The 13015-nt window shown below is 36.8% G+C and overlaps 1 protein-coding gene across 1 annotated transcript in view; it reads right to left on the reverse strand.

The window, feature by feature from the left end:
* Positions 1 to 317: 317 nt before the first annotated feature.
* IFIH1 (interferon induced with helicase C domain 1) overlaps positions 318 to 13015 on the reverse strand; it is a 55824-nt gene continuing 43126 nt past the window's right edge. Inside the window, exons 9-16 of the mRNA XM_044242216.1 lie at positions 12404 to 12527; positions 11345 to 11614; positions 10720 to 10979; positions 7977 to 8126; positions 4963 to 5124; positions 1525 to 1715; positions 917 to 1010; positions 318 to 820 (exon numbers count right to left, since the gene is read on the reverse strand). Of these exons, the coding sequence (XP_044098151.1) occupies positions 641 to 820; positions 917 to 1010; positions 1525 to 1715; positions 4963 to 5124; positions 7977 to 8126; positions 10720 to 10979; positions 11345 to 11614; positions 12404 to 12527 (1431 nt within the window). The 3' untranslated portion in view covers positions 318 to 640. The remainder of the gene's footprint in view (positions 821 to 916; positions 1011 to 1524; positions 1716 to 4962; positions 5125 to 7976; positions 8127 to 10719; positions 10980 to 11344; positions 11615 to 12403; positions 12528 to 13015) is intronic.

Genomic DNA, 13015 nt, shown 5'->3' on the forward strand with positions numbered 1-13015 from the left:
AGAAGAAAACAGGAATCTTCATCATCTTCATCTATAAGGAAATGACAGCCAACAGCCTGAGAGAGCTTGGAAGTGATTCTTCACCCAGTGTCCAAATGAAAAAATTACATGCCCCACAACTTGATTTCAGCCTTCTGAGATCCTGTGCAAAGGACCCTGTCCAGGCCTCTGACCTACAGAGCATGTGCAATAATAAAAGGCTGTTGTTTTACACTAAGTTTGTGGTAATTTGTTGTGTAGCAATAGAAAACTAATAAAAGCCAAGGTAAATAGTAATATAACCATTTCACCAATAAGGACACTGGTTCAGAAAGATGAACTGATTTAGTTAATTTTTATTTTGAAGATCAATGACAGGACTGATAGCGATACCTTGGATCTTCATTTATGCTCCAGCATTCTTTCCACATACCATAATGTTCCACATTAATGAGTATTACTGGTGGGTATTCTTTACCCCTGCCCATCCACAAGATAGATACTTGAAAGTACATTATATTGTCTTCCTCTACACAGCTCAAGACAGAGTAAAGCAATGATTTTATTAATACTCGTATCAGTTCTGGAGTAGTAAAAATATTAATCAGTATCATATTAAATGTTAAGTTGATAATATTTTTAAAGGTTCTCAAATTAAATGTCAATCTTCATCACTAAACAAACAATATTGTGTATAGTCAAGATCAGGAAATGTGATAGGTAATTCTACCCACTTTTTGTACTGTTTCTTTAGCATATTATTTTTGAAAAACACTACAAAATTCTTTATTTTGAGACAAGGCAAATCTAAGCCTTTGTGCACCATCATCGTCCCCCAAGCCTGAAAAATAAGACAGTGAGAATAAAAATTAAATGCACATTCAATTAAGAATTCCTTTAGGCCAAAATAAAAATAAATCCACAGCAATTTACTCACTTGGCCACATGTTTTGCAGATAATCTCGCCATTTGTTTGATAGTCTACAAATTTCTTTTGTAGGGCTTTGTTTTCTCTCACAGTGTAGAGTTCTCTAAAATTATCAAGAAAAAAAAAAAAAAACTCTGAGAATTCACAATGGACAAATATGCAGCCTATGGGTGCATGCTGTTGGACCTGAAGGTCATCCACAGGCATGCATATCCCGTGTTTTATTCCTTCTCTCCTTCTGCCCCTGCAGATCATCAGCAGATACCCCCTTTTGCACACTCCTCTCAAGGGTCATGTTGCCTTTGGTGTCTTCTTCCAAGTCGGTCTATTATTCTAATGAAATTTAAGTTGTCCAAAATTGTGAGAACACATATGACTATACACCAAACTAATGTGCCTTGGATCAAAATGACTTTGGGTCTTACACATCTCCCTCCCTGCCCCAGTGCAATATTTGAAAATAAATGACATTTGAAATAGGGATATAATGTGGGGGCTAATGGAGGGGAAGTTCTGAAAAATAATGAGTCTCATTTGTCCTGGTTTGGAAGAACATTCACAATATAACCTACTTCACCTGTTACAGAGAAACCTAAATGGAGTCTTCCTGGACTTACTTGAATACTGGTGTCATGTTGACGTGGTGCATCTTCTCTATGACGTGGATATCTTCTCCAGAGCAGGCTAGCTCACCACAATTCTTGCAGAGGAAGTTTATTAAAGATGGGTTTTCCTTGTAGCACTTTGCAATACTTCTCTTGATTTTCATTTTCTTTTCCATTATACTTTGCATCTGTAATTCCAAAATCTGCATTGAGAAAAAAAAAAAAAGTGTTTCTTTTTTTTCACAGTTTGACTGAAGTAATTCTCCTGGAATTCAGAGATCTTAGATAGTTATGAAAATGTACACTTGGCCATAGTCTAGAAATAAAAATAATGAGGTGATTTCCCCTAAAGAATTTCACATATAATCCTTCCCTGCGATCAAGGAAATGTGGAACCCTCAAGTGTTCTGAAAACAACCTCTTCCATTTTAAACAAGTTCTATTGTGAGAAAATCCTTAGCAATATTCCACAAAAAAAGGAACTTGCCCTCTAAACTCTCTCCCTCACCATTAGTTTAAATTCTGTTTCATAAAATAAGTCTAAACCTTCTCTTACACGGAATCTCTTTGAAGAACAAGCACTGCTATTACATTACCAATAGTCTTCTATTACCTGTGATAAGCCTCCAAGTTTCCTTAAATTCACATATTATAATTTCTAGATCCTTCGCTATCTTAGTCAATCTCTTCTTTACACATTTGTAGCAGAAACTACTAGTTTCCCACCCAGTGTCCATTCTTCCTGGGAACAGAACTATAATTGCATTCTGGGTGGAAATATGCTAGCTAAATGATTACATTTCCAAGCTGGTAATCAACGAGACATAAGATGTTGAACAGAATTTCCAGAAAGGCTCCTTAAGTATCAGATAGCTGTCATTTGCACTTTTTACCTTTTCCATCTTCCTGACTAAAATGAGCATATGATAGTTGAAATTCAAAAAACTATCTTTGCCCTGGATGATGGAAACCAAATACTAAAAGGGCAGAGAAGAGAGAAAGAGAAGAGTCTTGCCTTCCTCACGACATCATGGAGCTATCATATGGATCTAGATAGTCGACTTTTTTTATGAGAGTATGTCCTTAAACCCCTATATTCAAGGCTGTGTGGTTAGTGGCACAATTTATTTCATAGCAGAAACAATGTAGAGACACAAAACTTGAGATAGATACTGGCCAGTTCTCACATGTATACAGATTCACAGTAGGAAAATCTGGCTCTTCACTTGATCTTAGCCAAAAGGCCGAGAAGCGATTAGGAAAATCTGGTTCTTAAGTAATTTACCTCCAAACCGAACCTCTCTCAGATGGCAAATTTATATTAAATTGTGGAGGAAACCATTGTTTTCCTGAAGACTGTGGGGGAAGTTTTAGTAAATGTAAACTATCAGTGGTGATGAACAAAGCTGAATGGTCCATGCCTGGCTCTCACCTCTGTTTTAGGCTTTGATTCAAGATAGCCATATTTAATACAAAAAAGTGAACTAAACCTTGTGAGCAACCCATGGGTCATATGATAATTTAATTGGACAAGTACAAAGACTAATGTCCTGTAAATGATAGCAATGTAAAAGATTAAAGTATTCTGTTTCCTAAAAGTTTAATTAGGTTGTTCTTGTAAGATATTTATAATTTGGTGGGCTGATAAAAGATGATTTGATATAGTACCACATACATGGAGGGCAATCAAGGAACACCCATAGGTTTGACAGGAAAAATAAAAATAAATCTAAGGTTAATATATGGGTATGCAGCCAGGACACCAGGAACTAAAGGATTAGTTCAAAAATAGTAAAGAATATGAAACAATCAGAGGGGCAAAAATATATTACAAAACTTAAATATCCAAGAGGCACAGCGGCAGTCAGTCAAATTCTAAATAAAGCATAATGACATGGGAAAATTTACTGAGTCATTGTTAGGGAAAATGCTTCAAATCTTCACATTATTTCTAGAAGTCTGGTTTAGAGGCTTTTGGTTAGGTACAAATTCTGTATATGACATGGAAAACAGACCTCATCTTTTGTGTCAGTGCTCACCATTCATTAGCAGCTACCTGAAAATTGTGTTGAGAAGGATTCTTAGAAGAAGGATGTGCTGGGACCTGTAGCAAAGTCTACTGTAGCAATGTCTGCCTAGGGAGCCACACAGATTAATAGTGGAATGTGCCCCTGCATCATTGCCGTCCCTGCTCTCAGTCTGTCACCCTGGAGTAGCTTTCGGAGGGCAGGTCTCTTAGCCAAAGGAAACCTAAGAAGGTAAGTGATTTGGGGCCCCCAGTGACACTGTATCTTACTGTAGACATAATCTGGAAAATTTTGACCCATAAACTCTGGAGATGGCCTAGAGTATATCCAAAACACCTGGTCTCGAAATATCAATCTCTGAAAATATCCACTTGATTAACTTTCCAGCGACATTATTTGGCCACAGATGTTTGATTTGACATTACCAACTGTTTGGTTTGCCTTATATTTAAAGGGGTTTTAAAATATAAGTTTGTGTAGAAACCTGGCCAGGAAACCTTGGAGTTGGTTATAGCAATGCACACCAATTTAAAAGCATCCCTTTCGTGAAACTCTATTTAGGGTAGAGCCAATTCCAATGTTAAGAAACTAACATTCACACCCATATGCAAGGGTGTGAATTTTCTTCTAAATGGATTGTTTGCTATTATAGTAGTTACAGTCTTTAATTCAGTGGTATGGGGGATTTCCTGAAATATTGTAGAAATGCATTCTTCCCTCACTACATTCCTCTTGCAGCTCAAATGACTCTACATTAGTAAAGTGAGATGCAGCCGATGACATATTATATATTTTATCATTCAGATCTAGCCTCAATGTCTCTCCTTCTAAGAGACTTTCCCCAAATACCCAATCTATAGAGTAGTCATCAAATAACTTGTTTCATATGGTCTTATTCTAATTCTGTAGCATTTATTCTTATGTGATGCATTTCCTGCTTCATTTTTGTTTCTTGATTCTCCTCCTCAAATTTCATTATGTGTACTATAAACTAAAGGCCTCATGCGGCAAGGGTCTATATGTGTTATTTGTCACCATATTCTCTCTCTAGAACATTTTCTGGAACACTTCATAAATATTTCTGGAATGAAAAACTTGTGCCTGTACAAACAGATTGAGTCAAACCAAAATTACCAGGTTGCCTTCAATGAGTGAGATGTACTAGTCTTTCTGATCAAGGTCAGACTAAATTTATATCATCAAAGTTTATGGTTGGTTTAACTGGAATAGCAGCCTGACAATTTCTGCCCATCATAGATCTTGACTCTTTGTATGTGAATCTGGATTAAGCTCAGCTCATCCCAACTGGAGCTAAAATTCAGCATAATTTCTGTCTTGAGACTTAGCCACAAAGCTATCAATGTCAACAACATGCAGCCACTTTAAAGTAAAAAATAAATTCAGAGAGGGCCAATAACAATACCTTACGAGCATACTCCTCTGGGTTCATATTTTGAACATGGTCTATAGCTTTATACATCATTTTCTCTCGGAAATCATTAACTATCTCACGTTCAATAACTCCTGAGTTACTGTGCGCAACCAAAACGTAAGTGCTCTCATCAGCTCTGGCTCGACCACGGGCCTGAGAACATAAAGAAATCAAGTAAATGAAGGGTTATGCTTTTCTGTGAATACTCTCATTTTTGGCCTGGAATGGTATTCATTGCCCCACGTGGCAGTCTTCAAGTAATTTCTCTATTCTCAGCAAAGTTAGTTATTATCCATTTTTTATAAGTTTTTCTTTGAAATTCGAAATGCACTTTAATGAACAATGTTCTAGAGCAATGATGGTTAGGTTACCACAACAACCGTCAAGACCTTCAATTATACAAGACCATCCTGTCCACCCTTTTTGTTCCTGGGAACCTTCTTTCAATGAGGGCACCAACATCATTGACTTGCAATAGGGAGACACTCCTCTGGCCTGGTAGGAGGGATGGATATATCTGACCTTGACACCATGGCTGTTGAGAATACAGTTCTGTTCCAGATATCTATGCTGAATTTTGAGCACCCTTGCCCATGAAAACATGATCATCATAGTGATAAATGTCTATAGTACCCTTTAGAAATTGATACTTAGGAATATTTTGAGTAACAGAAAATATTGTGGCTTGGCCCAGGAACCTAACTACCAATATAATATTATCTGTATAAAAATGCATTCAGTGTAATAAACTGTGAACAAGCTAACACTTGAAATACAATTATTTCCTAATTTGGTGGTTATCTGGTTATCTTAGTCTTCTATGACTTGTCTTCCATGCCAAGGTACAATTTAATGTATTTTAAAAAGAGACTTTAGGATAAAAGACCTCAACATAAGGCAGGAATCTATCAAAATACTAGAGGAGAACATAGGCAGTAACCTCTTTGACAGTGGCCACGGCAACTTCTTTCAAGACATGTCTCCAAAGGTAAAGGAAACAAAAGTGAAAATGAACTTTTGAGACTTCATCAAGATAAAAAGCTTCTGCACAGCAAAGGAAACAGTCAACGAAACAAAGAGGGAACCCACAGAATGGGAGAAGATATTTGCAAATGACACTACAGACAAAGGGCTGATATCCAAGATCTATAAAGAACTCCTCAAACTCAGCATGTATAAAACAGATAATCAAGTCAAAAAATGAGCAGAAGACATGAACAGACACTTCTCTAAAGAAGACATAAAAATGGCTAACAGACACATGAAAAAATGTCCATCATCATTAGCCATCAGGGAGATTCAAATCAAAACCACATTGAGGGGCGGCTGGGTGGCTCAGTGGGTTAAGCCACTGCCTTTGGCTCAGGTCTTGATCTCAGGGTCCTGGGATTGAGTCCCGCATCGGGCTCTCTGCTCAGCAGGGAGCCTGCTTCCCTCTCACTCTCTCTGTCTGCCTCTCTGCCTACTTGTGATCTCTGTCAAATAAATAAATAAAATCTTTAAAAAAAAAAAAAAAACACATTGACATACCACCTTATACCAGTTAGAATGGCCAAAATTAACAAGAAAAGAAACAAGTGTTGGAGAGGATATGGCGAAAGGGGAATGCTCTTACACTGTTGGTGGGAATGCAAGTTGGTGCAGCCGCTTTAGAAAACAGTGTGGTGATTCCTTAAGAAATTTAAAATAGAGCTATCCTGTGACCATGCAATTGCACTACTGGGTATTTACCCCAAAGATACAAATGCAGTGAAAAGAAGGGCCATCTATACCCCAATGTTCATAGCAGCAATGGCCACAGTCGCCAAACTGTGGAAAGAGCCAAGATGCCTTTCAACAGATGAATGGATAAAGAAGATATGGTCCATATAGACAATGGAATATTACGCCTCCATCAGAAAGGATGAATACCCAAATTTTGTCTCAACATGGACGGATCTAGAGGAAATTATGCTGAGTGAAATAAGTCAAGCAGAGAAAGTCAATTATAATATGGTTTCACTTACTTGTGGAGCATGAGGAATAACACGGAGGACATTAGGGCAAGGAAAGGAAAAGTAAATTGGGGGAAATCGGAGGGGGAGACTAACCATGAGAGACTGTGGACTCTGAGAAACAAACTGAGGGTTTTGGAGGGGAAGGGGGTGGGGGGGATGGGTCAGACTGGTGGTGGGTATTAAGGAGGCAAGTATTGCATGGGGCACTGGGTGTGGTGCATAAAAAAATGAATCTTAGAACACTGAAAAAATAAAATTAAATTAAAAAAATAAAAAATAAAAAAGATTTTTAGTTAATGTTATAGGAAGAATATTATTTATATTAACAGTAGAACTCCCATACATACTCAACAAAAGGTAACAATTATATGGTTAAGATAGTGTGGGTTAAGATAGAGAAAAAGTGAAACTAAAAGGAAATTAGGACATTTCACTTTTGTCTTGCATGTATAACTCTGCCTCTCCCAAGATGTTATTATGAAAAATTCCAAACACACAAAAAACCTGCAAGAATAGGGAGGAAAATGCAGAAATAGTAGAGCTCCCTAAGGTTTGTGCATTCCTTGTCAGACACTTTAGGGACACTGCACTTCAAATTCCTGGTCCAGCTGGGAGCTCACAGACATCTAGGGATGAGGGGGCCTCTTTCAACTCTTACAGACAGGCCAGTGTCCTGTTTCTAAAGAGTCTTGGGACACAAAAATAACCAGAGTTGTTTAGAAATACAAAAGTTATCTGTTGTCATATAAATTAAAAGACACCATAAAAGGCAGTAGGATGAAGCTCTTCAAGGTTTCTTTTTCTTTTAATTGAGGTATAATTGACATATAACATTATATTAGTTTTAGGTGTGCAATATAATGATTTGATATTTGCATAAGATACAAAATGGTTTCTCTTTTAGAAGGAGAATAGATATATTTCAAAACTATTTGTGCTGTTTTGCTAAAAGAAAACAAACACACACCACAAAATCCAAAATTAACGTATTAGAGGTATTAAATGTACCTGGACCATGGCTATTTCATTAGTGACGAGACCATAACGGATAACGATGTTACATTCTTTAATATCCAGACCTTCTTCTGCCACTGTGGTAGCGATAAGCAGATTTATTTTTCCTGTGCGGAATTTACTAATGACTTCTTTTTGTTCATTCTGTAGAAACAGTTTAATAAATTAAATTTTGTGATGCAAAACACATTAAAATCTTCTAATTAGCAGAAGAAATAATAAATTGCAACTGGTCAGTGCAAATCAAAGGATTAGATCATACACGGATTCACTGCCATCTGTTTTTGGCATTGAACAAAGACATGATGGTGAGACAACATTTGATTTCCAATCTGGGATTACCACACAATAACAAAAATATTTCCATCATCCAGTCTGGAAGTGGGAAGACCATCATTTATGCCAAGGAAATAAATTGATGGGTGACTTGGGAGGGAAGAAAAAGGAGACGCTTTCAGTGGCGAAGAGGATAAGGCAGTGAGAAACTAGAATGGGCTTTGCTTTTTACTGTATTAACTTTAGAATCTTTAATATTCAGAGAATAAGATTCGGTGACACTTTTAAAGATCACTGAATTTTGAGTCACAGATAAAATCACATGGTCACTGTAAGAGTCACTTGAGCAGGAAACCTGTGAAATACGTCTGGAAGGACATGTGAGAAACAGAAAACATTGGCTGCCTCCAGGAAGGGAGAGTGAAGACTGGAGAACAGTGCCCTGAACCTTATTAGTTCTGAAAGAGGTAAATATATTATGTGTCCAAAGAAAAGATTAAGTAAAAATGAAATAATAAATTATTTAAAACATAATTTTAATAACTTATTAAATTTAAAAACTCTGAATTTTGAAACTTAATGTAAGTAAAGAAATGAAAGCACTCTGGCCCTTGCAGAGGAGAAGTGAGTAAGCATAAACCTAGCCCAATAGGGCCAGTGTGGTTTTGTTCTCAGACTCATAAAAGCTGTTGGTCCAGTCGGCCCCTGGTGCACATTTATGCTATCTTTTATCCCCAAACATTAAACATTAGACAAAATAAACAGGTCAAAAAAAAAAAAAAAAAACCAGGTCAGACCAGGGGTGTATTCTCCCACCCTCTCCCCTTTCTTTTTAGAGGCAGTGTGTGTCCTTTTTGACTCCTAAAAGCTGAAGAATTGTGCAGAAAAGCCTCTCTCCAGTCTTCTCTGATAATTTCTCCCTCTCACACTCATGTACGCTTATAAAAGTTCACAAGTCTTTGGATTTTAGCAGAAAATGTCTGCGCTATTAAAAAAAAAAAAAAAAAAAAAAAAAGCAACTTTAGGAGTGCCTGGGCAGCTCAGTCAGTTAAGTGTCTGTCTTAGGCTCAGGTCAGGATCCCTGCTCTGCAGGGAGTCTGCTTCTCCCTCTCCATCAGCTCCCTCACCCCAACTCCCAAACTCATGCACACGCACTCTCTCTCTATATATCAAATAAATAAATAAAATCTTATAAAACAGAGTAACTTTAATCATGAGAATTTCAGACAGAGTTAGTCCCTCAAATCATCTCAAGTAAATTCCGACTCCCTCTCCCAATGAGTAAGTCCAACTGTTCACAAGGGGAGGATGTGGGACATAAGGAAGGGGTGTGTTTTATTTTGACATGGTAGCCCCCAACTCTGAAATGGCTAAAGAGCAAAAAGTCACTTGACAACATATTTTCCTTTTGTACCTCACCTCTTTTCAAAGAGGAGCTGAAGCCATATTTAACCAAAGTCATAATACTAAAGTTAATATGACAGAAACTTAAAAACCGGAGTGGAAGAATATAGATGTACTATTTGTAAGGAGTAACACAGAGGCAGTGAGACTGAGCTTCAGTTTTGCCTGTGAGCTCCCTGAAAGGTAGGACAAAAAGGAAACAAATTAAGTAATCTAGCTCTCATCACAAAGGAGGAAGTAAGCTCCTCAACCAAGAAAAATGGTCCTTTCTTTCTCTGGCATAAATTTTCGAGGCAACTTTACCTGAATACATGCAGAGAGTATGTTGAACATTATAGTGTAAATTTTCAAAAAATTTTTTCCCCAGAAAACATTAAAACAGATTTAATTTGTTCCAGTGGACTGAATTTTGATGACCATGAGATAACTGGAGTGTCTCCTTGTCCAGCAAGACTCAAGGTCAATATGACTTTAAAAGAACGTTTTATTCTAACAAGCCATACTTGTAATGTCTATAAGGGCCTTTTTTTCTCCCATGGGTTTTACTGTGCACACAATAAGTAGTGTAACAAAAGGAAAACAAAACAAAAACAAATCTTAAAAAGGAAAAGAAAATCACTCATAGTCCCAAATCTTTAACACGTGAAATGTCTTCATTTTTCCAAGTTGCCTTACAGATCGCATCCTATGCAAACATATTCTACATTTTTCTAATTATAATGCAAATATTTTTGTGGGGATTTGATTTTTCCACTTGATATTATATGATAACCATTTTTCCATTTTGTTACTAAGTTTAAATGTCAATCATTTTTGCAAAGGAAACTCAATTTCGAAAGTTCCTCCAAGTATGTGAAAAAAAGTGACTCCTGACAAAGCTTAGTTTATCAGATACCACAGATTAGATTGCTACTCAACTCACATTTTATTTTAAGAACAAACATTCTATAAAATTATTTGGGTGGGGAGGCAAGAGAATTGATGGAAAAAAAAGACTACAACAATTTGGGAATCGTAATAACAGCATAATGAAAGAAATATAGAAGGATGTTTTCACCTGTGTCATGGGCTTGAACTCACTGCTGTGTCCAGCTCCAATCAGATGATGGGCTTTGACTCCTACTTCTGCAAATTTTTTATTTTCAGTAATCCACTGGGAAAGGGCATATGCACTCTGTCGTGTTTTTGTGAAAATTATTCCTCGGGCTGATTCCTCAGTCCTTGTATATTGTTCCATAATGGTGTTTCTTAATTTGGTCAGCTTTTCATTTTCGTGTTTTGGGTTTTCAGCCAGCTTTTTCAACATTCTCCTGTTTTCTTTAAAAAAGAATTAGTTTGAATTATAAAATGTGAATAAATTACAGTGGGAGATTTTTTGTGATGAGATACTGAGATGTGGCTGAGCTACCGTTAATCTTGTGCTATCTAATGATCAGGCTAGCTTAGTAAATAAATATATTGCGGTCTTGTTGACAATAAAACAAGATGACCAAGTGACTGTGATTATACAATTCATGGCTAATCTGAACCCATGGGAAAGAACCCCAGTATGAGTGGGATTTCTTCTTTCAAAATGAAAGATGATTTTAAGAGCGCCTTTCGGAGAGCTCTTGAGAAGCAGCGGGCTCACACCAAGAGACAAATGCATCAGAGTTTGCAATCAACATAACATTGATTCTTACCGAAAAATAAATCCATGAGAAATCTATCTGTCTTATCCAGGCTCAAAGGTTTCTTTTCATCGTCTTCGTCTTCATCCCCACCGCCATCTCCGTCCTCATCACTCTCATCTTCTTGGACTGCATATTTCTTTTCTTTCTCATCATTATAGAAAGTTTCAAGGTGATTATATGCATCAATCGTTCGAATTGTATCATTAATTTGTAGGGCCTCGTTGTACTTCCTCAAATGCTCTGCACAAACCCGTTCTTTGCGATTTCCTTCTCGCGCAGCTATGAAAGAATATGTTATGTACAGTGAAATCATGGTAGAACACACTCCTTAAAATTGTAATGTGGACTGGAATATGTCTATGATACTGACTCCAAAATTGGCTTCATGTTGTTTTTGAGATGGCCAAGGTAAGGCTCAAAATGTGCCTTGAGCTCTGAAAGTTTTCCAACCCCTAGACTGGCTACCTGAGTTCTGGGTCAGCAAGAACACAGACCTGATCTGTGCTGACTCAGAGGAATGACATGGAAAACATTTCAGCTGAGTTTGCATTTGGAGACAGAAACATAATATTTATCTTAACATGTTAAACATACAATAAGTGAAAGACTCTGGAAATAAGAGAAAATGGATGGACTGGTGCGTCTTTCCTTAGATAAGGTATTAGAAACATGTATTAGAGGTATTAGAAACATGTTCATCCTGGGGCACCTGGGTTGCTCAGTCCTTAAGCGTCTGCCTTCGGCTCTGGTCATGATCCCAGGGTCCTGAGATCAAGCCCCGCATCGAGCCCCGCATCAAGCCCTGCGGCAGGCTCCCTACTCAGCAGAAAGCCTGCTTCTCCTTCTCCTACTCTCCCTGCTTGTGTTCCTTCTCTCACTGTGTGTCTATCAAATAAATAAATAAAACCTTAAAAAAAAAGAACGTGTTCATCCTTATACTACTTCAAACACAGAAATTTCATTTGATATTCCATTTGCTTTCAGTTTGGTTGAGAATATATGACATATCATCTGAAATCTTGGCATAAACATGGAATAAACTAAGTGTTAGGTCAAAATCCAAATTACCTTTTTTTTCCATTTGAGTGGTCCATTGTTCATAGGGTTGAGTTCCAAAATCTGGCATTGGACTCATTTGGCAAAAACTTTGAATCTTGTTCATTATTTCTAAAAGTTTATCTTTAAATGGATCCTAAAAATAAATTATACTTATTTTTAGATGCTTATATTGTTAAAGAAATAACATTATCTTTGTTAAAATAACTTCCATGTTATAATAAATTTGATTCAGAATCTTTGTCTGGACAAAGTAACAAGTTAATCTCTGACCACCTCTTTGTACATTTATTTTTTATAAGTAATTCACCCTTAAGCCACACACATACACCAACACTAGGTACTGCTACCAGAATTTCCATTCTAAAAATTTCACAAAAATAAAATTAATGGATAATGTGCACCTTGAATGCTAATAGTAATTTAAAAATATATGTATTAAAGCAGTGCCCCCATATTTGGAAAGCCTGCAATGTAATTTAAGAAACATTCTCTTTGGAAGATTTGGTTTCAGTATTATTTTTACCAAAATAAAAAGTTAAGAGGTAGACTTGTAATGAGCACAGGGTGATGTATGGAAGTGCTGAATCACTATATTGTATACCTGTAACTAATATAACACTG

Source organism: Neovison vison, chromosome 3 (assembly GCF_020171115.1).
Source record: "Neovison vison isolate M4711 chromosome 3, ASM_NN_V1, whole genome shotgun sequence".
Classification (NCBI taxonomy): Eukaryota; Metazoa; Chordata; class Mammalia; order Carnivora; family Mustelidae; genus Neogale; species Neogale vison.